Below are 25,567 nucleotides of genomic sequence, written 5' to 3' on the forward strand. Positions count from 1 at the left end.
TCCTCAAAAACTGTGCTGTGTTCCAGCTGTGGATTATCTCTATTAGTTTTAATACTGTGTGTTGTTTTTTTTTTATAGGGAGAGATGTTGAATTTAATTCTTCAGACACCTAATAAGCTCACCAACCTCAAAGGGCAATTGCCCGAAAAGCATTGCAGTGCCTTGATTTCCACAGGGCAGCTGGTGAGGTGTTTTATTTTGCTGGGTTTTTAAATACTGCTCAGTTTAAAAACTAAAGTTGTTTATATACACACCAGATAATAAGCAGCTCAAGTTGCAGCAAGGGGAGAAACCTCTGTGTTGTATCCCAACTCCTGTACCTGTTTGGAGTGATCTGTTGGATGGGTTATTTTGGTGGGTTTTGCTGAAGTCTGATTTGCAGTGAGGTGCCATAGGCTGTTTGACCCTGACTTTTTATGTTTGGATTCATGACTTCCAGCATCCCTGAATTTCCCGAGCAGCTTCTCACATTTTCTTGGCATTTTGTGGATGGCTTTAAGAGATGAACTACTTTGTGTACATTAATAGGCGGCTGTGCCCTGATAGGTTCCCTTGGTCTTGTAATGCTTTATTTAAGTTAGACTCATGCCGTGAGTTTGCCGGTGCTGTAAGCGGTGGATGAGTTTTTAATTTACTGTGAGATCTGCTGATGAAAAGGCTGTGTGAGCTCAGTATTGTTAAAGATAGTGTTGATGTGATAGCTTGAAGAGGAGACTTTCTGTGGAGGTTCTTGAATTACTGCATAGGGCAAACCCTAGTGCTTGCTTTGTGTAATGTCCTTTCCTAGCCTGTTGTTTTCTGTTAAATCACTTTAGAGTTCAAATCCATCTCTTAATCTCAAACGTGCGTCTCCTTTGTTCTTTATCCACCTGCACCTTCCCATCTGTCGAGCAACAAAATAATATTTAATTCTGATCAAAGTTATTTTTTGATAGAAATGTCTTCAGAAGGAGGAAATGTAGTTCGAAGTGTAAGTGTTCAGTCCTCTGGAAGAGTGGAAAATGAGGCGATGGAAAATGTCAGGCTGTAGTTCGCAGGCAGCAGCACTTAAATGGTTTGCTGTAATCATATTAGGGTAGAATTAAACTGGATTCTTTATTTTGTACTGCAGTGAAATAGGACTGTTACTGATCATTTTCTCCTCCCTCATGCTTTGATGATTAGCATGAAAACTCGAGCAGCAAAATTATAGGAGTTATGCAGCAGTGCACAGAGGAACTGGTGTGAAAGAGCCGGAGCTGGAGTTTTGTGTCCTTGCACATGAGAGCTCTGGTGCTTTCCTAATAGACTGAAAATGAGACTACTGCTGCTTTATAAGAGGTCTGTTCCAGCCACATTGCTCTACAGCTTGGCAGATGGTGGCATGTGAATGGTTTCATATTGATTGGATGGATTTGCCTCAGGATAAGAGGAGTGTGGGGCCTTCAAGATGCACTTCTGGCTCTTTTTTTTCGTTCTTTTTGTTGGGGGGGAGGGAAACGTATATTTATAAAACACTTCATTTGAAATCAGAGGAGTATACAGTAATCCAAGCACTGAAGTTACCTGGAAATAAAAAGTCCTTAAATAGATTATCACAAAGTCCAGAAAGCCAAGGATACTTATTTACTGAATGGTTATGCTTTTACATTAGAAGAAAGTGACACTTTTAATTAGTGTTCAAGGCATATGGTGAATGAGAAAATAAGCTTATTTCATGCAAACAGAAATCGATGCAAATAACCTTTCTCCTCATATAAAAGGGATGACTTGAAACTCAATACATATTCAAGAAGGTTAAGTCATTACTGCATCACTTTAATATTAGTTAAAGGCCAACAAAGAAAACCGCTACTCTGTGTGTACTTACTCAGCAAGGATTGCTGTGTATGAAAGAAATAGCAATACTTTGTAGGTGAAAAATCCAAAGAAGCCTTGGTCCGTATCATGCTTTTTTTTTTTTGTTTAATCACAGAAAATAACCTTTTGGGTTCTGCCTTTGTGCAGGTAGTGGCTGGTAGTTCTCATAGCTGTCTGGCCTGGCCTGCAGAGGCACTTGGTATTTGTTGTTCCTTCTCACACATCTGTTTTGTGCTCCCTTAGTATGTTTTCAAATCCTTTGGTAAGAATCAACTTTTAGTAGTTTGCATAGCACCGAGTGTGAAGGATCCCGATCTCATTCAGGCCTCTGGGTGTTGCTGTAGAGCACAGAGTACATTTGCTTTCTGTAGTAATGGAAGTATTCCTTGAGGTATTTGGCCTTATGGAAGAAGGGGCTGGGGGAAGCTCGCAAACATGGGAATGGGGAGTTTGATGAATGAGGAGATTCGTGCACTGTTGAAAAGTGTATTCTTCCCATGCATTTTTCAGTCATGTGCTTTGATGCGTGCAACAGTGATTTCATAAATGAATTTAAGCCAAACTACGTCATGGCATTATCTTATCAAGTTGTCTGTGATTTTGCTTGGAGGTACGGTTAGTATTTCCTAACAGACTCTACCCACATGTGAATTATTTACGTGCTGGATGTTGTGTTTTCCTTACGCACTGTCACGCTGAGCTTGATGCTAATTTTGTTCCGCAGTACAGACCATGTCAATGGGTGCGTTTTCCGTTCTAATTACATTTTGTTCTCTGAACTGACTGGGTGTAACCATTCAGTCCCTTTATTTGCTGAATGAAATGGTCCTGTGTAAATTTTAAGTTCCCTTTAAAAAAATAATGGTGAAAGTTTTGGGTTTTTTAAATTATTTGCCCTCCTTGAGAGGGAAGTGCACAGAACAGTGCAAACCATACGTATGTATTTAAATCATATACATGCTTTTTTCCTCCTCCTGCTTGATAAGTGTAGGGGTGTGGGTTCTGCTGTATCACAACCTAAAGCGATTCCAAGAAGAAATGTTTAAGATGGTTACTTGAATTTGTGTACACTGCCCACCTGGTGGTTATGGAGTGAACTGTTACTTTAAAGAATAGTTTAAACAACAGCCATGTTTGGGGCAGGCTAATCTTGCAAAGAGAGCAGTACATATAACAGGAGTCTACTGTGTGATAAGGGGGAAAATTCAGCTCACTGACTAGATGTTTTAATGTGCGAACTCTAGGGAAATAACATATTGACTATTCTGTTGTGCGCAAGAAAATTGAAGAACCCTTTGCAGACAGAGGGCTTGCAAAGGATTCTTTCTGTTTCTCTTAACCAAAATCTGTGGCAAGATGTTTGAAATCAGCAGGACGCTTAATGCTGCTTTGTTAAATAATGAGGTAATATTTTGTCACTTTTTCTGGGCAGCATCTGTTTTTTCTCCTTTTTTTCCTATGTTTATGAAGGCTTCAGATTAATCTTCTGAAAGTAAGAGATTAAAAAAATCGTTCTTTGATTTATTATGATTTTTTTTTTCCTTTCCTTTCGATGCTTTTGGAGAATTGGGTTGTCTTTTATTTGCGGTTTCAATCGGCTGCTGTTGCCTAGGACATTATGCCACGTAAGGCTTCTAAACTGCACAGAGTAGGTAGTTATTAACGCTGAATTGGCTTCTGGTATAGTCCATCTGGGCTCTGTATGAGAGAGCTTGCTAGCGGCTACTGATGCTAAGATACCCGCAACCTTTGGGATGTATGCGTGGTGGAGAGGGGCTCAGTGATATGAGATCACTTCTTTTAAGGGAAACTGTCATTAATGAGTCAAGAAACTGCTCATTTATGGTAAGGAGAGGGAGGAGGGGGGGGTGGGGGGGCTGGGAAACAACCCTGTGATTTCATTTTGATATTGGATAAGCTGTTTAAGACAAGTTTCTATTTTGTGGGGATGGAAGACTGCATTAAAAATATGCTTGCTGGTGGATTCTGGAGGGGCTGTATTGAGAATTTGATGCTTTACGAATGTGCCACAACTGTGATGCCGTGGCCAGGCGCTTACCCTGAGAGATAAATGGTACTATTGGAAAGACGAGAGAATAAGGTTGACTTTTCTTTTCCAACAATAGGATTCTGCCTTTGTCTTTACGGAGGGGAGGCCTCTGAGGACGGTTGAGCGTTTGTTTTAGTGCTCCTCAGAAAGCCTGTGTGTGGGGGGGGGTGTTTGTGGGGAACGCGGTCGGTGTGCGGAGCACCTGGATTTATAGAGAAACGAAAGAGTTGATTTATTTTGTTAGCGGAGCAGTGTTCAATTATTGCTTCAGAAAAATGGCTGAATCGTGTGATATGCAGAAACCAGTTTATAGCAACCAAGTGAGCTCAACTTGGAAAAGACATGAAAAAATAATTTCTGGGTTTTCTTCTCTAATTGTTATTAACCCAGAAGAGACCTTAAGTAAAAAAATTTGCATTACAAATTTAACTTCAGTATTCGGTGTATATTTGCACGTGAATGTATGGTAATAAAGCGGCTCTGTAGCTCTGTGATGCCGGTGTGTTTGAGTGGGTCACCTCTATATTTGAGTTGGGAAACGGGTCTTCTGCGTGACTTTAATCTCTGCTAGTTTTTACCAAGCTAGAAATGTGCTCAAAAAGATGTATGGGGAGAGAAACCCTCCGCAGCATCCTTACATTGTTCCTATTTTAATTGAATTCAGTACTCATTCCACAGCCATGCTGTGTGATGTCTCGTTCATGCGGTTTTCTCTGTGCTGGGTCGGTTTGGAGCTGGGCTTTGTAATCTGACTGTATTTCATACATTGTATTCATGTGTTTGGTGAGCGTGTGTACGACTGTGTTCAATGTGAGGTGTACGGCATGTCGGCTCTGAGCTGAGCAGCTCCGAGGGGGCACATTGAGACTGAGAAATAAAGCGTAACTTGTAGAGCGGTGTCTGTCCAGCTGGGTGTTTTCAGAGGTGTGTGTAGTGGTTCGTTCAGAGCTGCCCTTCCTGCTCAGAAGCAGCTCTGTGTGTTCTTAGTGTGGTGCTCACCCACTGCTCCGCTTTCACCCCAGGTTTAGGAGCGCTCCGTTAGTACTGAACTATGAGGGACCATCTTTACTGCCAGGAATGGTGGAATGAGGCGATCCCTGCGTGCGTGTGGAGCTTTGCGCTTTAGTGGGGGTGAACGCCAACTCCAGGTCAGCTGTGATGAAAGGATGCTGTGCTGGCTCGGCCAACCTGCGAGCAAGGGATCTCAGGATGTGGAATGGGGATCTCAGGAATATGGAATGGGGATCTCAGAATATGGGATAGGGATCTCAGAATATGGAATGGGGATCTCAGAATATGGGATAGGAATGCGCTGCTGTGTGACAGCTGTCACTAACCCGCCGCTCTCGGGGCGGTAGATGCGCTGCGTGGGGCGGCTGTTCCGTCAGCGGAGGCCGCGTGTGTTTGCGCTCACGGTGAACTCGGGCACGCTCCGCTCAGCACAATGCCGGCCGAGCGCCGGGCCGCCCCCAGCCCCATGGAGGGGCGTTGCGGTGCGGCCGTTGGGGCGCAGGGGGCAGCAGGCCTCGAGCCCGGCTCCCCTCCGGGCGGCGGTGCTGAGAGGGCCGAGTCGAGGCGGTGAGGGGCCGCGCTGGGCCTTAACGAGCGGCGCGGTTCGGAACCCCGCCCGGTGCCGCTGCGGGCGGAGGTCAGCGGCTCATTAACACCGTCAATCTGGCGGCGGCTCATTTCAATAGCACCTGATGTCGCGACGCCTCCCCGCGCGGCGGCGGCCAATGAGCGCGCGTTCGCCGCTGACAGATGGGGCCATAAATGGGCGCGGCGCGGGGCCGGCGGCAGCAGCGCCAGCAGCGGCAGCGCCAGCAGCGAGCGGGCAGCGCGGCTACACCGCCCGCCCCGCGCCCACAGCGCCCGCTGCCCACACTGTGCTTGGTGGATCTTAACAAATACCAATAAAAGTCAGGTCCCCGAAAACCTTAGCCAGTCTGTAGAAGAGTTGAAGCCTTTCAAGACCCAATATTTGCCATTAAGAATGGTTATGGTAGGTATTGGTAGATTTAAGCTCGGTCGCAGCGGGTGTCTGTAGAGGTAGACGTAGAGGCTGACATAGATTTCCCCAAACGTGCATCGCTCTCCGCCTGTCTCACACGGGGGTGGCTTGCTGTGCTTGTCCATGATCTCTCCCTCTCTCTTCCCTCTCTCTCTCTCTCTCCCTCCCTCCCTTTCATATTTAATGTCTGCGCGTCCTTTAATAAAGGATGTACTGTGGTTGCGAGGTGGCGGCGGTGCGCTCGGAGCGGAGAGCAGCGCTGATGCCGGGCGGTGCGTGGCTTTGTGCGAGCGGGGGGTGCGTGCACGGCGGCGTTCGGAGATGCGAAATCCTCGAGGGGGGGTGGGGGGAAAAAGGAGGGGGGGGGAGGAGAGGGGAGGACAAAAAAAAAAAAGCCTCGAGATTGGTAATTTTCTTTTGGTGGACTGCGCAATAGGTATGGTAATTTTAAAAGCGAGTGATTTATATGAGCTTCGGTAAATGCTGCATATTGTATTTCAAAGAGTTTCCTGTCATGACCTCATAAAAAGAGGAGGAGGCTGTGTGTGTTGCAGCGCCTAGTCTATGTCGATTTTGTTGCATCGCTGGGCAGCCGCGCTGTAAGAAGGAATGTCAGCTTTTACATAACGCTCTCTTTGCTTCCGACTCGGTGAGGGGCTCTGAGGGTCCATCTTGGCGATCCCAGATGGAGTGGAATGGCCTGAAGATGGTAAGTGAGCTCGGCGCCTCGCCCCGCCGCACCGCACCGCGCGGGGCTCTTTGTTCGGGAGCCGCCACCGCGATGGGCAGCGCCGCGTCGGGCCGGGAGCAACGCGGGGGGTGCGGGTGGCCCCGCGTGGGGCCGAGCGTGGGGAGTCAGGTAGTGCGGGGCTGCGGGCTGTGCGCTTTGTGCATCTTTTTATATATATATATATATTTTTTTTTTTTTTCCCTTCTTCTTCCTCCATACCGAGGAGAAGGGAAAAGCCATATTTCTGTGCGCGGATAGTAATTCTATTTTTAGCCCGCACTGGCAGCCGAGGGACCCGAGCCGCGCTCTCCCCCTTTTGTGCTCGCCTTGTGCAAAATGGCACGATCGCATCCCGGGGGCGGGGGGCCGCGCACAATGAACCCCCCGCCCGGTCCCCTCGCCGCCGCCACGGAGAGCGGCCGGGGAAACAAAGCGTCGGTCTTTTCCCTTTCTTACAGGATTGCCTTTGTCTGCCTGCTTGTTTTGATGGGTGTAAAACAAATAAGATTAGACTGAGCAGCCGAACTGAAAGCGATAGCTGGGAGGAAAAGCCAATGAAAGGTTGCCGGGGAAACGAGCAGAGGGGAAGCTGAGTGGGGGAGCAGGTGGCAATCATGTGGGAATACTGCAAACAGTGTAAGGGAAAAAAAAAAATCTAAAAAAAAAAAAAGAAAAAAGCAGGGGCTACCTCGATTATCTGCGCTATTCTTTGTGGCAGTCACAACTTTAATTATTCTTTATAAATAGGTGTTAATTACATTTCTGGCTCAGGCTTACAGTGATTTCTAGAAATCTGTTTTTAAGCATCTGTTCTTTTTCCTTTGCAAAAGAGGGTTATCTTCCCCCCCCACCCCCTACCCCCCCCTCTTTTTTTTTTCTCCCCCTCCCTGCTGTGAAATTGTACGTGCAGAAAATGGCAAGGAATCCTGCGAGGCAGTATTAAAAAAAAAATGTAAATTATATTGAATGAAGTTGACAGAGGTATAATAGTGAACTCCCACAGCTGATAGCTTCTGCAAATCATTTCTTAGAATTTTCCAGCAAATGTCCCTATGAGAACAGTAGGTAGAATGAATTTACCCTAAGCGGTGATTTTGTGTTAAGTGATATTGGTATTTTTACAAAATCAGATGGTTCTATGGCAGGATAATCAGTTCAGGGGAGTTCACCAGATCCTACAGTTTATGCGCTGAGCAGGATTTACGCAAATAATGGGATTATTTTCCTCTCCGTCTCCAGCCCCACCTTTAGCCACCGTCTATTCTCCATCTGCTCTAGCGGTGCCGCTTCCAATGGCAGGCAGCGCGTGGCAACTTTACTTTGTGAACTGAATATTGTGCTGGTGGTGATGGGCTCTCATTGTGGTGGCAAACAATGTGCAATAGCGAAGTGCGTCTTTAAGCGAGGCTGTCGGTGCTGGAGCGTTAAACGGGCTGCCGAGCGATAGACGGTAGTGTAAAAGATAGAGAAATGTGGTTGCCCAGAACGTGCTCATCTATCACACATCAGGAGGCACAAGAGGAGCGGAGCGCGGATAAAGAACACGCCTTTCTTTCTGCCTTCGTTTTTTCAGATGATTTTCTACTTTCTTCCTTTCTCTCGTGAACAATTGCTTCAAATGCAAATCAGAGCAGGGACATCGGCGCTCGGTTTCTGTAGGAATAAAAAGAATTTAAATCCCCCTTCTGATTTGCTTTGTTTTTAGTACTGCTTCTGCTGCAGTCCTTTCTGTAAAGAAGTGGCTGAATGGCCCTCTGAAAGCTGCGCTGCTTTACATTGTAAAGGGGAAGAAATCTTGAGGGTGTGTGTGTGCATGTGTAAAATTGTGTATTTTACAGCCTGTCTGTGAGCAGAGATGTGTTCTGACCAGCATTAACATTGTATGTGCGAGTGAAATGATGTTTCTTCCATCTGAAACAGAGATGCTGTGTTCTGAATCTGTTAACTTAGTCAAGCCAATAAATAAGGGTGCCTTTATTATACACAGCTGCATTGTTTAAGAGTCATCAGCTAGCACTTACATGTTCATTTCTTTTTTTTGTTCACTTTGGTTATTTCTACAAAGATTTAAAAATGTAGCCCTTGTCTTATGGCGCACGTGTTCTGCCTCAGTCTTCCTCTTTTCTTTGTTTTAAGATGATATTAATGAGTACAGCCTGCACATAGTGGCGTTCTTTCTGCATGTAAGGGATCACGCTGTACATCTTCATATAGGAAAATAGCCATGAGGTTAGGGAAATTAATAGTTAGATTGCTTGGAATTAGGTGAAAACATAAAACCCCTTTCTGTTTAAATAAAAAGGTGGAGAAATTGCAGCTGTGTTTAGGCGTATTTTTTTAAAGCAAACCACAGCTGTCTTGGTGAACACCAAGAAAGGATGAAATTCAGAAGTAGGTTTTGATGCTGTGCGAATCCTGCCCATCAGTTTAAAATCCCATCTCCGTGTACTTCACTAATCAAGTTCCCATGTTAGGCACAGGGATGTCTCTGCTGTTGTCTGGCTTGCCTCCTCTGCTTTCTTCTTCATTAATTTTTCCTTTTTTGAGCTCTCAAAGTGAGCCCGAGCTGTTGTGACAAAGGATGGTTACGATGAATTAGAAGGGGTGTACTTAAAAATCCCACTTGAATGGGTTTGGAATAGCCTTCCTCATCTTTATTTGCTCCTGATAAATATTTTGACTCCATTGAAAGAAAATCTGGTTGCGTTAATCTTGCGTATATTAATTTTTGGAAACATCTTTTAGGTTACGGTGACTTTTTCGCCAACCTTCCTACTTGAAATGCTGTGAGGGTATTAATTAAAAGCGGGTTATCTTCTGCATGCAATTGTTGTATTGGTGGTGCGTAACCTACAGCCTCTCTGCTCCCTGAGGTTTTTCGGGAGAAATGAAGTCTGATTCCATCCCACATCCTGGCAGGGGAATTTGGTGTCTTTAGGAACTTGCACTTTCACAGTATGTCAGCAGGCTCTCCAGGCAAGAAATGGGCAGTGGCAGAGGATGGTATAGTGGGAGAGATACAGATAACTTGACAAATCTACTCGTCTGTTTTGGCAATCTGTGTCTGCTAGACAACTAATTTACATGCCTGGACACATTAAAACGTACATTTGTTTGTCGGTGGGACAGCTGACTGGATACACTTGGATGCACTGGCAAATACTGCAATGCAGTATTTTTTTCAATGTCATTGGCTTTTTGGGGGAGAAGTGGGCACAAAGTTTTCTTTGCAAGTGAGGCGATGATCAAAACCATGGTGCCCATGTTAATGATAGGCCAGATTTTGCAAGATATGCTTATCTCTGGAAAGGCACCCTTCCCCCATTGCAATTCTCTCCTCCTTTCTCTTTTTTCTGGGCAGGATGGAAGAAGAGATGAGCATGCATGTGTTTTACGTGTGTTCAAGCATGTGTGTCTTTGCAATTTGAACGGATGCTAAAGGAATTGCTGGGATTGGGATGGAAATGGAAAGGGTGTCTCTGTAAGGTAATGCTCTCTGAGTTGTCTGTGCATACATCTGGTTATTAAAAGCATAGGACTTCCAAGTAGCTCCGCAAGCAGGACATGTTTTTGCGGAAGTCTTTAGAAAAGGAAAGAGGAAGGTAATGTTCACAGTTTAATAAGTAAAATAGGTTTAGTTGTAGGACAATCGGTGTTTAACGTTGATTTGGACGTAACATTTGAGCGTGTTGAAATGTTTGAGATACTGTCAAATGAAGATGTTGGAGAAGTGGGTGTTGAAATGAATTTCCTTGCTTGCTCTTTTTTCCTTCTTCAAATGATCCATCTTTCTAAAATACCAGAATATTTCAGGTATGGGGGCTTTTGTAGGTCACAAGATAGACAATAAGAAGAAAGGAGAGAGAAGGTTTCAGTGTGTCAGAGGCAGTAATTGTCTAAAATTAACTGTGTAGAAAAGGAAGGAGAAGCTTGGAGAGAAGGAGGCACAAATGCGTGAAGCTGCGCTGTTCTAGCTGGGGAGGTGATGAATGATAGATCTGAGCTGGTGCAGTGCTGTGGTGCCCATTAATTTCTCAGAGCCTTGACTTTGCAGGTTTGTTACTTATTTTGTTCATGCCTTTAATTATAACCAGTTTGGGGTGATAGCTTGGGGCAGTGAAGATGAGACTTATTGCTTGTTTATTTATTTGAGTATTCTGACAGTACACAATGTGGTGGAACGTTTGTTAGAAATCAGGTGCTTTCAGATGAGATACAGTAAGAATGCATTTAATTTTTTCTACTACCTAATATTGTTTATTTGTAGCAGTTACACTGCTTGCGTAAATGAAGAGTGGGCTCAATAACACCAGTGTTACCTTTATATTTGGCAGTGATAGTGTTTTGCCTAATCATACTGGGTCACCTAATGAATTATTGCTTCTTTAGGGCCCTGTAATGTAGAGGAGGGGGCTGAGCATCTTTTACTTATTGTTCTACTTTACTTATTGTTCTACCTTTGATTGCATCGTATTTGATGATTCTCTCGTCAAGGAAGAAAATCTGTAAAAGTCAAGAAATAAAGGCTTATTTCAAGTTAGAAAGTATTTAAAAACAAACTAAAAAGTAGATCTTGTGTCCTTTCTGGAAATGGGTTAGTTACATGATGAAAGACAAGCCTGGCTTTGGTACTTAGAGTTGTGATGTATATAAGATTCTGTAGTAAGCTTTTGTTGCTAGGGCTCATGCAGTTGCGTCAGCGATGCTGTTGTGATGGGGATTTATGCATCCTTGAAATCTCAAATAATTTTCCCTACATTCATTTATTATTTTTTTAATACTGAATTCAATTTTATTGCTATGAAGTATCTCATATCTTACAGCTGGTGTGTTTCCCCCAGTGTGAGATCGTGCACCAGTGTTTTTCAGGATTGGGGCTGTAGAGTATTTGACTTTGGAGCTTCCAGAAGCCATGGAGGTGCAGTGCAATAATCTGTTTCAGAACAGATGCAAATGAAAATTGCTCTCTAATTTGATGGTTCAGGAATGTTCCCTGCGTTAATGTGTTTCTGTCTGTGTTGGTGACTTCTAGTGCTGGCAGAGGGCACTGGTACGTCTGGAGCCCTTGCAGTAGAGAAGCTCTTTGGAGTTGCTTCAGACTGGGGTGTTTGCAGAGCTGTCAGGTGGCCATTGAGCTGTCTCCCTTTTAGTTATTGCTTCCCCATAGATGGTTGGTGAGGATGTGGTCCCATCTGACCCTCCACACGTAGTTGGAGAAAAGATCAAGGTCACCGCGCTGCTCTTGGGCCTGTGCATTGCTTATGATTGCGTGCGAACCTGGTTGGAGGAGCTGATGGCTTCCCTGTATTCACTCCCTGGTTGAGTGCTGCTTAAAAGCTTTTGTAGGTACATGAGGGATGAAGGAAGCTTGTCCTTTTTTTCTTTCCTCCCCTTATGAATTTTTCATTATCGCGTACTTGAAAACTGGCGAAGACAACAATACTCACAATTTATAATTTAAGATGGATCTGACTCATCCCGTAATGTTGTGTGCAGTGGCCCACTGAGAATGTGGAATTCCAGGAGCTGACTGTCACGTTATCTCTTGTGGGGCAGATGAGTACAGTTGCCGTAAGTCTGCTTCGTTCTACTGCTGTTAGAGGGGAAAATTGGTTTTTGTGATTTGAGAGCTGTTATCATTAGGGTAAGCGTTATTGGAGGACTTGGCTTAGGGGGCTTTTGTTCAGTGTAGGTCGGTTCAATTCTAAAGGTTCGTTATGATGTGTGGGAGTTGACCTGTTTATGGTAGTTTGGTTGTGAGAGTTTATGGTGAATTGGGAAAATATTAGAAGCTTTTTGGGGTGTGGGTCAGATGCTGGTACATGGGGAGGAGGTCAGGCCCTTCCTCAGCTTTGTGGAGCTGGTATGTGGCCTCCCCTTGTCCAATGTTAGACAGTACAGATTAACTCATGTTTAAGCCACTATTTGGTGGTGAGGTGTTAATACGTTCATTTGGAATCAGAGATTTGGACATACTCAACAAGAAGTGCAGCTCTGATTGCTGTCCTTGAATTCACCTTCTGCTGGTAGACCTTGCTATTCCGACTGTGGCCAGCAGCTTCCTTCTACCCTGTGCTTCTAAAGGAGGCTGAGGCTTGTGGGCGCACTTGTCCTTTTTGTTTCTGCAGAGCAGAAGGCACCGTCACAACGCTGTAGAAGTAATAATGCATGTAAACAAGTATTCCTTAAATAAAAATAGTTCTAATAGTGTTCGCTGCGTATCTTTGTTCCAAATGAAGTTACTGGCAGTAGATGAGTAGGGGGAAGTTGATTTTTAGCAGAAAGCGTGAACGCTGGAAATTCTTCCTAATATGCATGTGCCAGCTATTCTGTGGCAATATTGCAGTTTGATTTCCTTCCTGTAAGAGCAGCTGTTCAGGGAATTAATCTCTTTGCTTGATGCAGAGGGCCCTAAAAAAAAGATAAATGGAGTATGCAACTGCTGTGGTGATTGTGGCCATTTTCCATGTGACCAGGGATGGAAGGGCCTCGGCGATCCAGCATGGTGGTATATTGTTCTCTAGGCTAAGTGGGCCGGGACAAAATTATCATTTTCTGTTTCGTGTGCTCTGTGAGAGATTCCGGAGTACACTTCAGAATTTGACATTGTGTTTGATAATTTATAGAGCACAGTTTATATTTAACTGTAGACACACTAATCCAGGAAAAAGAGTAGTGTATTTTTAGACTCTTTTTTTTATTGTCTCTGCTTGTCATTACTCAGCTACTGAAAGAAGTGTTCATAAATGTAGATGCTCGCTGGGATAGAAACTGAGTTTAATTTCCATGATTAGTCCTTGCTACTTACAAAAAAAAACCAAGCATTTGTGTGATGATCTTTGGCTATCAAGGAGCTTTACAGCTGCATGTGGTCCTGGTGGCTGCTGCAGGAAGATGTTCCCACCCCAGAGTGACTAGGCTGAATGCCCCAGCAACCAGAGATGCTTAGAGGACTTTTTTAGCTTTAGTAATGACCCAAGGTCACCTCAAGACAATGCTAAGAGTTCTTGTTTGAGGTGAAACGCTGATGCACTGGATCCAGCTCTCAAGAAACTTTGAGTCTAGACTGCTGAGCATTGTACAACAAGACTATTCAACAGAAAAGGTATTAGCATTGTTTCTTTTCTTAAGTAGGTGTGTAAGCTGTTTGTCTGTGTTTGTGTTTTTAGGACAGTTCTGCCTAATAATTGCTAATGCTTCTCCTTTCTTAATGGCTGCCTATTGTCATCTAAGCAAAACACAGTGTATGGGGTTCGAGGTGGGGCTCTGCAGGTGGGCTGGGACCTGTTGTCTTTATGCATCTGCACCTGGCAGGAGTGTTAATTGTATTTTAACCAGGGCTACTTCATCCACAGTCTCATTCCTTTATCTTAGGAGGAGTTTCAAAAGATATTTGAATGTTCGGGGTATGTTCTTTTATTTGAATAAGAATTTAGTTAATGAGTTTATTTAGGAACTTCAGGAAGCATCCTAGTAATTATCATAAGGAAGATGTTTGGTTTGGCCTGGGGTTTGTTTCCCTTTCTTACTATAGACGCCATTAGAGTTTGCTAGGGATAAGCTGGTAGGATCTTTCAGCCAGACCTGTTACAGACACACACATCTTGGTATTTTGTCCTTTGTAGACTGAATATCATGCTATTAATCTGTGAATAATGGTCTTTGATCTCAGTGTAGATTTTTTTCCTGCATGAGATCTTTATATTTTATTGGGATACTTGTCCCATACAGTGTTTTACTTTGTTTCAGCTGTTTTGTAGATGCTTTACTTGTGATAGCATCAGAGTAGGCAGCTCTGTCAGTATCCTGGAAGGTCAATTCTTATCACTTACCACCAGGAGTTTTTCAAATCCTCAACCTAAATGTTCTTTTTGTGCCCATTGCTATCTTACGCATATCACTCCTGGGTAATTCACTTTAACATTTTCTACCATAGCACCTTGCAGAAGCAGGAATCCTTTTTCTTTGTGTGTGTGTGTGAAAATATTATTCTTGTAAGTAATAATGGTGTGTTACAGGGCAGTGGAATTAGAGGTTAATTACAGAAAAGCTGTAGATTTTTGTTTGTTACTAGTCTAATTCAGTTGAAGACTGGACAGGGAGAAGTGCTGTTACTCTGTAAGTAGTGGTTAGCAGTAAGCTAACGTGTGCAATGAGGGAAATGGAAATTCCACTGTTCCCCACATCCAGTCATAGGGTACGTGTCTCGACCTTGTGGGCAGTAGTATCAGTAGAGATGTTACTGCCAGCAGTCAAGATGTATGCAGGTTGATTAGTGCTCCCAAGTTGCAGTTGCCAGTGTGTCTTCATTAAGGTCCTTTTGAGGACAGAGCCTGAAATAGGTTGGTTGTAGTGTGTGTTTAAGCTATGAATTTCTGCATAATCTTTGTTTGCCTGAAAAACATGCAGGCAGCATTTTCTAAAGAAAGAACAAATGGCTTAGGAGCTGAAATCTTATTGCAGTGGACGTTAATGAACCTTAAATCACTTGGAGGCTTTTGAAAGTCATAGTTTTTGCTTCTAAAACTAAGGTTGTAAAAACAGAGGTGGGGGGTTGGATGTCCCGGGGCTCCAGGGAGTGGCTGCTCTGATCTGCCTTTGCTTTAATTGCTGGTAAGTGGACTTCAGGTTTTGTCTGTCTCAATCCTGTAGCAGTTTTACAGTATGGCTTGTAGTGTAGCTCTCACTACCTAAATTCGTGGGTTTCAAATAATTCTAGGTATTCTTTAAAGAGAAGGGAGGAATTGTGGCAGGTCTACAGCAGATGAAGACTTGCAGCTGTCTTCTTATTGCCTTAGTATATATACCTGTGGAGATCTGTATAACTACACGGTGGGACTCAGGTATTCTCACATCAGTAATGGAACTCTAACGTAAAGTAGTAATATATAATGAAGTAATGTAGTCAGTAAAGCAGGCAGTGATTAGGAAACAAAACTGAGCTAAGAGTAGAGTTTAGAAAGTTACTAAAACCATGGAAAGATATTCTTAATACAAAAACTAAATGTTTGATATTTGTATTTTTAGGTTATGTTTCCTTTACGTTTATGAGCTGCTTCAGCTGCTTGATCCAAGCATTCTCTTGTATTATTAGTACTGTGTTGTATCCAGGCTTTTGAGAACCTTGCCAGGGTCTGTCTTGCACTCACTGTTTTTTGGTTTTATCACCCTGCAGAGGCAGATCTTTAAATACAGTTTTCCTGGTCTCCGTCTCCTTTTCAAGAGTGATGAGGCAGTTAGTGGGAGACTTCTTGCCTGCCTTTGTGGCATCAGTCTAATAAAATGCTATCCGTTGCGAAAAAGATGCTTTCATCAGATTTTGGCTTGGAGCATCAATCAGGGAAAGATGTCATCTTTCTGCTGAAATTGTTTGTTTTTCAGACTCTTTCAGCCTTCATATGCATCTTGAAAGAACAAGTAGTAGATCCTGATTTCTGAAAAAGCCAGGAGGGAATAAGGAGCAGTACAGATTGATTAAATAAATAAAGTAAACCCTTGTGAGGTTTTCGGAACGGAGCTGTCCAATGTGAGTTTGGAGGAGGCAGCAGGGTGATTGAAACTGTTCTTTTGAAAGGCAGTGTCTGACTGTGCTTCCTGTGCTGGGGTTTCAGAAGTGTCTGAGCCTTTTGGTAGAGGCTCTCAGAGGCACAGTGGGCAGGAGCACTGGTGGCCCAGCTCTGGCACACAGGTAGGCCTGCTGCTGGCCATGGCTTCTTTTAAGGTGTTCCAATCTGAGTTGGGAACTTACCAGGCTGACCCAAGACGCATCCATTTTTCTCTCCTGGCATTTTCTGATTGCTTCCTCTGATGCTACATTCCAGAGCTGTGATTGAATACTGTGAAATCAAGGCTGGATTCTCTTCTATCTTCATATGTAAATGAAGTTCAGTGTCAGAAATGATTACGAACAAATTCTAGCGAAACAGCTCTGAAGTATAACCAGTTGATTTCCTAGAAGTCTGTTTTCTTTAGAGAGTCAGCCTCATGCAAGGGTAGTAGGTAACATCCCTGATGCTGCCTCCTACCTTAGTTCTCCCTGTCCCTAGTGCTGATAGAATGTTTCATGCCAAAGGGATTTAGAGTGATGTCTAGTTTCTTGGGTACTCCAGGGCTGTTTGGCTTATGGGTGTAGGCCTTTGCTTGGTGCTTGGAGAGTAATGATTAATAGAACCAAGCTGTGCTGAGATTTCCAAGACTCATAACTTCTCCATAGGTATTTCCAGAAAGTGAAGGATGTGCTTTATTGTGCTTCCCAGAAGTCCCTGTGTGTGGGGTTGATTGCTCATGCTTGCTCTCCAGTTTGGTGTGTTTCCAGTTGGTTCGAGGAGTTCTGAGCTACAGGACCCGAACTGTAGTGCCTTGCAGTCCTGTTTCTCAACCTCAGAATACCTGCAGTGAGAATAAGAAACCGCATCAACTTTGTGATCTCACGTATTTGCATTTGTTATTGCCTGTTTTGTGGTTATTGGATTTGTCGCTTTGAGGATGGTTATGTCATAATGCTGGTTTGCCTTTAATGGCTTTTAAGGAAAAGTAAGGCTATGACTAGGCTGGTATTGAGGATATGGAGTTACCCCTCTAGAGCAGTCATAACTTGTGTCTACAGCATTTTGCTTGGATTCTTCCCTTTGGTTTATTTTTCTTTGCCCTTTCTGCAAAATTTGAAATAAAAATGTTTTTAATTGTGTTGGAGCAGCAACAGTCCCTACCCTGACAGTATCCAGCGTTACTTGATGCTGGGATCACTTCTGTCCTTCAGATAAGTCATGCTGCCAATAAACTTTACATTCACTGTGCTGCAGATTGGGGGCAGGCTGTTTTGTTTTGGCATCATCACACAAAGGCCTATGGTGAATTAGATCAAGGCAAGTTGAGCTATGAAAACAACTTACATGTTTGAGCAGAAGTAGTCTCCTGAAGTGAATGCATTTGTTTTCTCCACTGGGGTTGTCTGTTTTCTCTGTGCAATTGTTGTGGCACCTGGTAATTGTGAACTTGGTGAAAGTGTTTGGACATCAATTCAACTTGAGTACAGTTACTGAAACAGATCAGTAAGAAGATTGTAGCTTTGCCACAGTCAGTAGTGACTGTTCATTAACTGCTCATCTTTAACTGAGACTTTGATGCCTTAAAAACAGGTATGGCTCAAATATTCCTTCTTCTAGAAGAAGGGAGGGAAAGAGCACCTGGAAGAGCATGGAAGTCAAAATATGGAGGGTTTAGGAAATAACTTCTGGGATATTGGATTTACCTCCAGGCAGATTTGCTCAAAAGCTTAGTTTTCCTCCTTTATTTCATGTTCGTGATGTGTTTATTAAGTAAATAATAGCAAAATCTAGTTGTGTGGTACATAAACTTTAATAAAAACATAATTGACAGTGAAATCTGACAGTTGTGCTATAGAGAAGAAGCTCTGTGCAGCTCTAGTGCAGACTTGGTGCCTTTCTAAAGGTCAGTGCTGACGGAAGCGCACACAATGTGCCCGTGAGGAGAGGTGTGTGCCTGTTGCCTGTGCTGCTGGGAGACAAGATTTGTCCTGATTTTTATGATCCAGCAAAATTCAGCCAAAGTGTAGGGCTGTGCTTAATGCCACTGAAGCAAGTAGGAGGAGCAGCATGGAATGGGGTTAGGGGTGTACAATGCTGGTCAAGGGTGGAGGGGCCAGGTCTTAAAAGCTCTTTGTTTCACTCAGTGCCTGTGAGGGGCCCTTCTGGCTTTGGCATGGAGGTTCTGTCGATATGGGGGGGCAATGGAAGGGCCTGTAGCTGGGCTGCACAGGCAGCTCTTGCAAATTGGGCTTTTCAACCTGTGGGGAAGTTCTTATGGGACCAAGGCTGGTGTGCCACACTGACTTACTTGCTTTTAGAGGAAGAGATGCTGGGAGTTTAAAAAACCTGTTTCTTTCTATAGAAAGGAAAGCATTGTGACTCTGTTTTGTTTGAGAGGTTCTGTTTGTTTTTCCTTTTGTCATCTTATTCGGGAGATGGCTGTGGGACCTCTGCCATGGCACCATTTGTTTTCCCATATAAAAGCAAACAACTTGCAATGCTAATTAAAGAGCTTTTTTAGATGAAGAGCTTTGCATTATTTAAATTCTTTTTTATGAGAGAATGTTCCGAGTTTGTTCATTAATGAACAGTTAGAAATAAAATAAAATTAGACCTCATGAATTCTTCATGAGACGTAATTGACCATCATTTTTCTTGGCATTTAGGTGCTGTGAACAGTTTATTATTCATAGATAACGTTTTTGACTTCCAAGTCCTCAAAATGGAGCTGTCCACATGAATCCTTTACAGTTCTTAAGGAAGAGATTGTGGTGTGTTTAAAACACTCCGGTGCCTGTACATACGCTTATTTTTAAGCTTGTTAATTGCTACCCTATTTTTTATTCCACATCTAAAATTAATTTGTCTTTATTGTGGAAAACGGGCAGCAGAGCTTATGTAACTTGGATAACAAGAATGAGTGTTAAATTATTTGCTGAGCACACACTCGTCACAGTGCATGTCTGTGACAGTCTTTCAGTCCAACAGACAGACCTCTTTCAGTCTACTGAGAGCAAATCTTGTAAATATAAAACATGTATATTTACATTTATGGAGCCATTGGCTATTGTTTATGCATGCAATAGGAAGATAAGCCTGTCTTAATTCAGTCTGTGGGTAGTTTTCTAAATGATTCATTAACTGTGCTTTGTAATGGTAGATGGATGTTACACACTTACTGTAATAGCAGCTGAAGATAAATGTCAGTCATTGTGGTTTGTTTAAGCTTTGTAATCGCTTTGTTTATACATACAGGTATTCTTTGCATTATTGTCGGCGCTAATAATTCAGCAGCACTAAATTAATTGAATTAATTGGAGAAAATGTATATGGAGATATGACAGAAGTATTTCTGACACATAGCTTGGATTGTAGGGGTTGTTGTGGTGTGCATGTGTTGCTGATATTTTGTAGGAGGGATTATACGAAGCCTTTTGGTAAGCAGTGTATTGCAGAACACAGGCAAGGCTGGTGCTGAATTCCTGAGCAGCAAAGCTTTCCTTTGTGAAATCTGTCAAACTGAAATACCTGATGCCTGGCTGATACGTTGCCACACCAAGAAGCAATGCTTAAAATCAGCCTTCTGAAACATACCTAGAATTTGAGGTATGAGTTGTCCTTTTTAACTTAACAACAACAAACAAACCATAATTGCAGTTGTAGAATTTTGGTTTTTAATGTTACAGACCTGGAACATTCAAAGTACTGGTGCTTAAATTGTTAATGTATAAAAAATAGTAACTGCGGTTTACTTTTTCTTCAGTCGTTGTTTATCTGCATATAGAAAATGTTGCAGTACTGAGTGCGGGGCTAAAAAGAAAACGAATGAGAGGGGAGCAAAAAGCTGTGGTTATGTACCAGTAGCATGGATACATTTGCACACAGGGTGGTTGTATCAGTGAGATTCCAGCTGAAGTAGGTTAGGGAAGGGCTGCGGAACGATGGAGGTGTTAGTTTTAGGTAGTGTGTAAGGAGGTTTCATGCTGATCTTTAAGGGCTTGCAGTTTATTCCATATTCCAAAAAAAATCTCTACTTGTATGCAGTCACTGATGGATTTCTGCATTTATTTTATCTTTATGAGCTAAAGATAAATTCATAACCTCCTCTCATAGCGCTTCAGATTTTATAAAAAGTGCTAACATTAATTAATGTTATCAGCTGTAGTTACAGCATAATCAGAATGAACTATTTGCTGGGGAAACTGTAGCATCTACTTGAAAAGTGTTCATATTGCAATATAAGCATTGAATTCAAAGTGTATGCTCATGTTATACAAACAGTGAGTGGCATACTGAAATTCTACATGAGGAAAAACTACATTTATTCAGAAAAATAACATGCTGACAACTTCTTAATGTTAAATCAGCTACTATCAATGTTCTCATCGATTTATAGGGTTGAGGACAGTGTTGAGAAGGGGGACTGGGATTTACGTTTCTTGTTAGTGTTGATTTTCTGGGTTCTAATGATGGGAATCAGTACGTACGTGTAAAATAAGTGATGTTCCTTTATGCCCATGAGAACTTCAGATGCTTCCTCTGGCTCTTAAACCCTTCTATGCAGAGCTGGCTCTGTATGGACTTGAAATTCTGCGGTAAATAAAGCACCTGACGGTTATCTAAATTTTATGTACCAGTCAGTTTGTAGTGATTTACAGTTTTGTAGTGATTTGAAGGGCCACAATTAAAATAGATGCTTCCCTACTACTGACAAATCAGGAGATCTGATTGGAGCCAAGAGAGACCAGGAAGAAACCCTGATGCCTGGGGTGATAGTGGCTTATGCTGAGATATTTGGAGATGCACTATATGAGAGAGTATTTGATCAAGAACAGACTTTACTGAGCAGCTTAGGTTACTCCTGATGCTCTGTATTTGTTAAATACCTTAAACTGTATTTACTGTATGGAGTAGAAGGTAAGCATGTTTAAAATGCAGCAAAGAGGAGTTCGCGAAACGCAGAAGTAGGACACAGCTAGCTTCAGATTTTGTTGAATAGATATTTTTTTTAAGAGACTGAGGTTTCTGTTTATCGTGGGGAACTATACATAGCTTTTGTTGCTGCTGCTAATAATAGGTGATGTAGCTCTGTCAGCATGCTGTGCTGAAGGCCTGCTTCTGATACAGCCAGAGCCACAAGCAGTTCTCCTCCTGGCTTCAGAGGGCCAGGACTGGTCCCTAAAACTGCAGTTTCTCTGGTGGCCTTTGTGTGTTATAAAGGATACAGTCAGATGACTTTGAGCTGCTGTTAGCGGTGTCTGTGTCACTGCCATCTTCTGACTGAACCTGGCTGACTGTCAGGTTTTGCTTGATGGGGCAGGACCAGGCCTTGTTCTGCCTGCGATGGCCTGTGTTCTCCTCTTCAGCTCCTGGGGGGAGCAGTGGAAGAACCCCAGGATTTTACTTTAATGAGACCGATAAGGTGTGTGTATATATGTATATATTGATAATGAGTTTGCCGGGCTTAGAGTATTATCCTTAGGGTGAGACGAGCCTGCACAGGCAGCAGGTTATTAGCAAAGCTTAGGATTGGAATGAGCACCCGCTGTAAGGCTAGGGATGTAGAGATCAAAAGATTATCTTCCAGCTGGACCTCTGAGCTAAACAGATTTAGTGGTGTCTGAAGCACTTAGTGTGTGCGAGTAAATACATGTCGGAAATGGGATTGGGGAAGAGAGTATGGCTAATCCTGGGTAAGTGGAAGGTCTGCTGTGCTGAATGTATGGGTGGGTGCTGCCTCGTGGAGGTGTTGGAGTCTGGGCACACTGGGCAGTGGGGCTCTGAGGCTTACTGGGTTACTTACTGGGTTACTGGTTACTTGCTGGGTTACTGCTTGTGTGGATTTGATGTTCTGAAGCTGTTCTGCGTTGTGGCTGAAGGCCTTGTTTATAAGTATAATGTAGCAAGGTTTCCTTTTACTTGGAAACTGTAAAACGGCATAATGTATTCTGGGGCCCAGTAATCAAAAACAATAGTAATTTAAAACTTGTTTCCATTGATTAAAAAGAAGGCTTGTTTAATAAATGTAGCTTTAAAGAAAGACTAAAATGTATCAGTTTAAAAACAAAAAACTGACCAGTGCTTAAGCTGTCTAGAGGCTTAACCACCCTGGTGCAGTTTATTTTAGATCATACAACTCTGTTCTGGTGCCCCCCTCCCAACCCAACTACAAGCCTAATTTGTCACAGTACATACCTCCCTGGCTTCAAAAAAGAAAGCTAATTAAGTCATGACTAATTATAATAATTACAGAATGAGATGAGCACGAGACTCGGTGCTGGTAGCTCTCCTCTGTGCCCTTCATGCTGCACACCTTCCCATGGGTCCTGCTCACTGTCCTGTCCCATCCCTGGGCACAGCAGGTCCCTGCAGGGTCCTGGAGCACCCAGGTTCACCTTCATCCACATCTGCACAGCTCTGCAGCTGACTGTTCTCCAGTGTGTAGCCTGCAGGCGAATGGGCATGTAGGCAGCTGTGACCACATAGTTGGGCACACTCTTGACAGCAGGGATGCTGTCACCTGTGTGTGTGAGCAAAATAGTTTCGTATGTGGCGTTTTGGAGAAGTCCCGAGTCCATTTGGTGAAAAAATGGAGTTTTGTATTTCAATTAGAGCCGCTCGTTAAAATTCCATTCTGCGCTGAATAAGCTTTATCTGATTAAACCTTTCCAGTAACTTATCTGAAGACCTTTGTATCTCTGTAGATTGCAAATCCAGGGCTTTATTATTTAAAGTGGTGTCGGTTTGTTAGTGAAAATATAACTGGAGAATATAGGTCATCCCTGGAACCAGTGAGTGTTGTGCCTTGGGACACGGTGCTTTTATTAACTAAAGGCAGCCCGAATAACGACACTTTGCAGGTTGGCTGTGCTTGGTTAATGTTGTTGTCATTGCACTTTGTGATACAGTTATTAAATAGGTAAAATATTTTACCTTTTCATATAGTGCTGTACACTTATTTCATCTGATTTAATGGAACTATAATTTTAATTATGATTATTACCTTAAATTATAATTAAATTTATGTGGTTTAAATATACATTTGTGAAAATGGCTGCGTGATGAAAGCAGAAATCAGCTTTGCATTAACAAAAAAGGATTTTTTAAACTGCATCTTAGTATATGCTCACAGCCAAAGACTAGCATGACCTACTTTGCAACAATAACAGAGGAATCAAGCCGGTTTCTTTTGTTGAAGTATCTAAATTGGCCATGAATGCTACCTACTCGTTCGCTATTGAGTATCTGTAAAAAACAGCAGCTCTATCTATGAAACTTAAGGTTTTTTCTTTTTTCTTTTTTTTTTTTTAAATTTAGATAATTAGCACCATGGAGCCTCAGGTGTCGAATGGCCCTACTTCCAATACAACCAATGGACCCTCCAGCAACAGTAGAAACTGCCCTTCCCCCATGCAGACGGGGGCTGCCACAGATGACAGCAAAACCAACCTCATAGTCAACTATTTACCCCAGAACATGACCCAGGAGGAATTCAGGAGTCTCTTTGGGAGCATTGGTGAAATAGAATCCTGCAAGCTCGTGAGAGACAAAATCACAGGTAAGCTCTTGAGCACTGCTTGCTTTCCTGTACATCAGGGTCAGTTTACACTTAAGGTCAACAAGACCTCTGTGCTCATGTTGCAAGTGCTTTGCACAAGAAATACTGCAGGTATCATGGCAAGCTTCTTCTGATTCAGTTTTCAGTCATGCATACTGGCTGTAGATCTACAGGCAAAGCGTTTCCTTCAGCCCACATACAGCTCTGAGGGGTAGAACAGACTATCAGTGTGCATGTATGTAATGCTTCCTAAGCAGCTTCTTGCAGCAGAGCTCAGAAGATGACACGGCTTTCCTCATCATTCTTTTATTTTTCCTAATTAACATTGACTTGGTTGTACAAATATATCTGAATTTCTCGAGCCAACCAACTGTTCATAATTCTGACTTTTCCTGTGGACTTCATAGTACCTTCATTGAACTTCTGCATATTAACATTTCAGAGTCATTGTGGTTCTGTGCGTTCGTAGCATCTTTGGCTTCCTGGAGCAGCGGTAGTGTGTAGTTAGGAGCTGCTGCTCCAAATCTCATTTGAACATTTGTGATTATTGGTTTATGAACTTTGGTGTTTCCAGGGAACCACACTTACAGTGACCTCTTCCTGCATGAGGTAGCACCTGTTGATTGGTGCCTTCAGAATGAAAAAAGCTTCCAATTACAGATCTGACCTCATAGGAGACAGAGTTGTCTCCACTTTTGTTAAAGGAGGTGTAGGTAGGTGCTGATGCACCTTGCTTACTCTGCATCCTTGCTGCCACAGCCAGAAATTCAATGATGGACAGAATGTCAGCAGGGTGAGCAGTGACTTCATGTGGTTTGCTTTATGGGTTAGTTTTATGGGTTGTGTGTACTCACACTGTAGGTGGTGAACAGCTGAAATTTCACTGCTGTTAAGTATGTCACCAGTGTTATGTTTAGCACAAAGTGCAGCAGATTCGGGAAGGAAAGGGTTCTAGCATGGGAGCAGTCCCTTCCCAACGATGTGCTCTTGGCAGCTTGAGTGTGCATCATCTGGAAGGAGGCACTGTCAAAATGAAGAATTGAAAAGACAAGTCTTCATACCTACATCTGTAGCAGCCTGGCAGCTGTTTTATTGGCAGCATTAGGATTATCTGCTTAGTGCTTCTAAACATGCAATGTTTCTTTTTTTATTTACTTCCTGACATACAGCAATGTTCTTATTTAACGCAAGGCACATAATAAATGGCAGTAGCCCCAGGGCAGCTCAAGTCCTCAGAAGTGTAGTCCGGCAGAGCTTTCTGTTTGCACGTTGACTATGATGTATCTATTTCAATATTTCTTCTGATCGGGACACAGCTTTAGGGTATGGAAAAAACAGATTGAAAAATCAACTTGACTTTTTATTTATTCTTCTTCTGTTTCAACTTAAAAGAAAAACAATTTGCTCATACTCTCCTTTCCAAAAATTTCCATGCCAAGAGCTCAAGTTATCCGCTTTTACATGCCTGTCTGTCCCAGTACCCCCCCACCATATGACATACTTGATACCTACTACCAGACAAGTCTGGTCCCAGATATTTCTTTTCAGTCTGAGAATGGTCTGGGAAAGAGAACTGCAAGTTTCTTGAGACCCAAGTGAATAACTGATTCTTGTCTACAAGTGTGCCTCGCTTGGATCTTGCTTTGTGGCAGGTCTTATATTTTAGTAACTTTTTTTGCCTCTTGTATTCATCATTGATGGGGATTTCCTTGAAATAGGATCTCAGAATTCTAGATATTCTGTGTGTTGTTTTTGTGGAGAATTGGCAGCCTTTGTAAGGAGAGCTGTTACTTCATCTGCTTGTTCTGTTTCATCTCCAGGCTTTTGTCTT

At 42.8% G+C, this 25,567-nt stretch overlaps 1 protein-coding gene across 26 annotated transcripts in view; it reads left to right on the forward strand.

Annotated features, from left to right (window-relative positions):
- The window catches only part of ELAVL4 (ELAV like RNA binding protein 4), a 73,382-nt gene that overhangs the window by 10,084 nt on the left and 37,731 nt on the right, over positions 1-25,567 (forward strand). For 6 of the 26 annotated variants that reach the window (XM_032446208.2, XM_085512349.1, XM_085512354.1 and 3 more), the window contains exon 2: positions 23,496-23,736. In XM_032446208.2, coding sequence (XP_032302099.2) covers positions 23,496-23,736 — 241 coding nt within the window. Of the gene's footprint in view, positions 1-2,952; positions 3,244-3,313; positions 3,685-5,687; positions 5,892-6,006; positions 6,610-23,495; positions 23,737-25,567 lie in introns of those variants that run through there. The other 20 variants (XM_032446212.2, XM_085512351.1, XM_085512359.1 and 17 more) reach the window with 16 other exon arrangements.

Source organism: Coturnix japonica, chromosome 11, assembly GCF_054131305.1.
Source record: "Coturnix japonica strain WE chromosome 11, WE-NBRP24, whole genome shotgun sequence".
In the NCBI taxonomy this organism is placed as follows: Eukaryota; Metazoa; Chordata; class Aves; order Galliformes; family Phasianidae; genus Coturnix; species Coturnix japonica.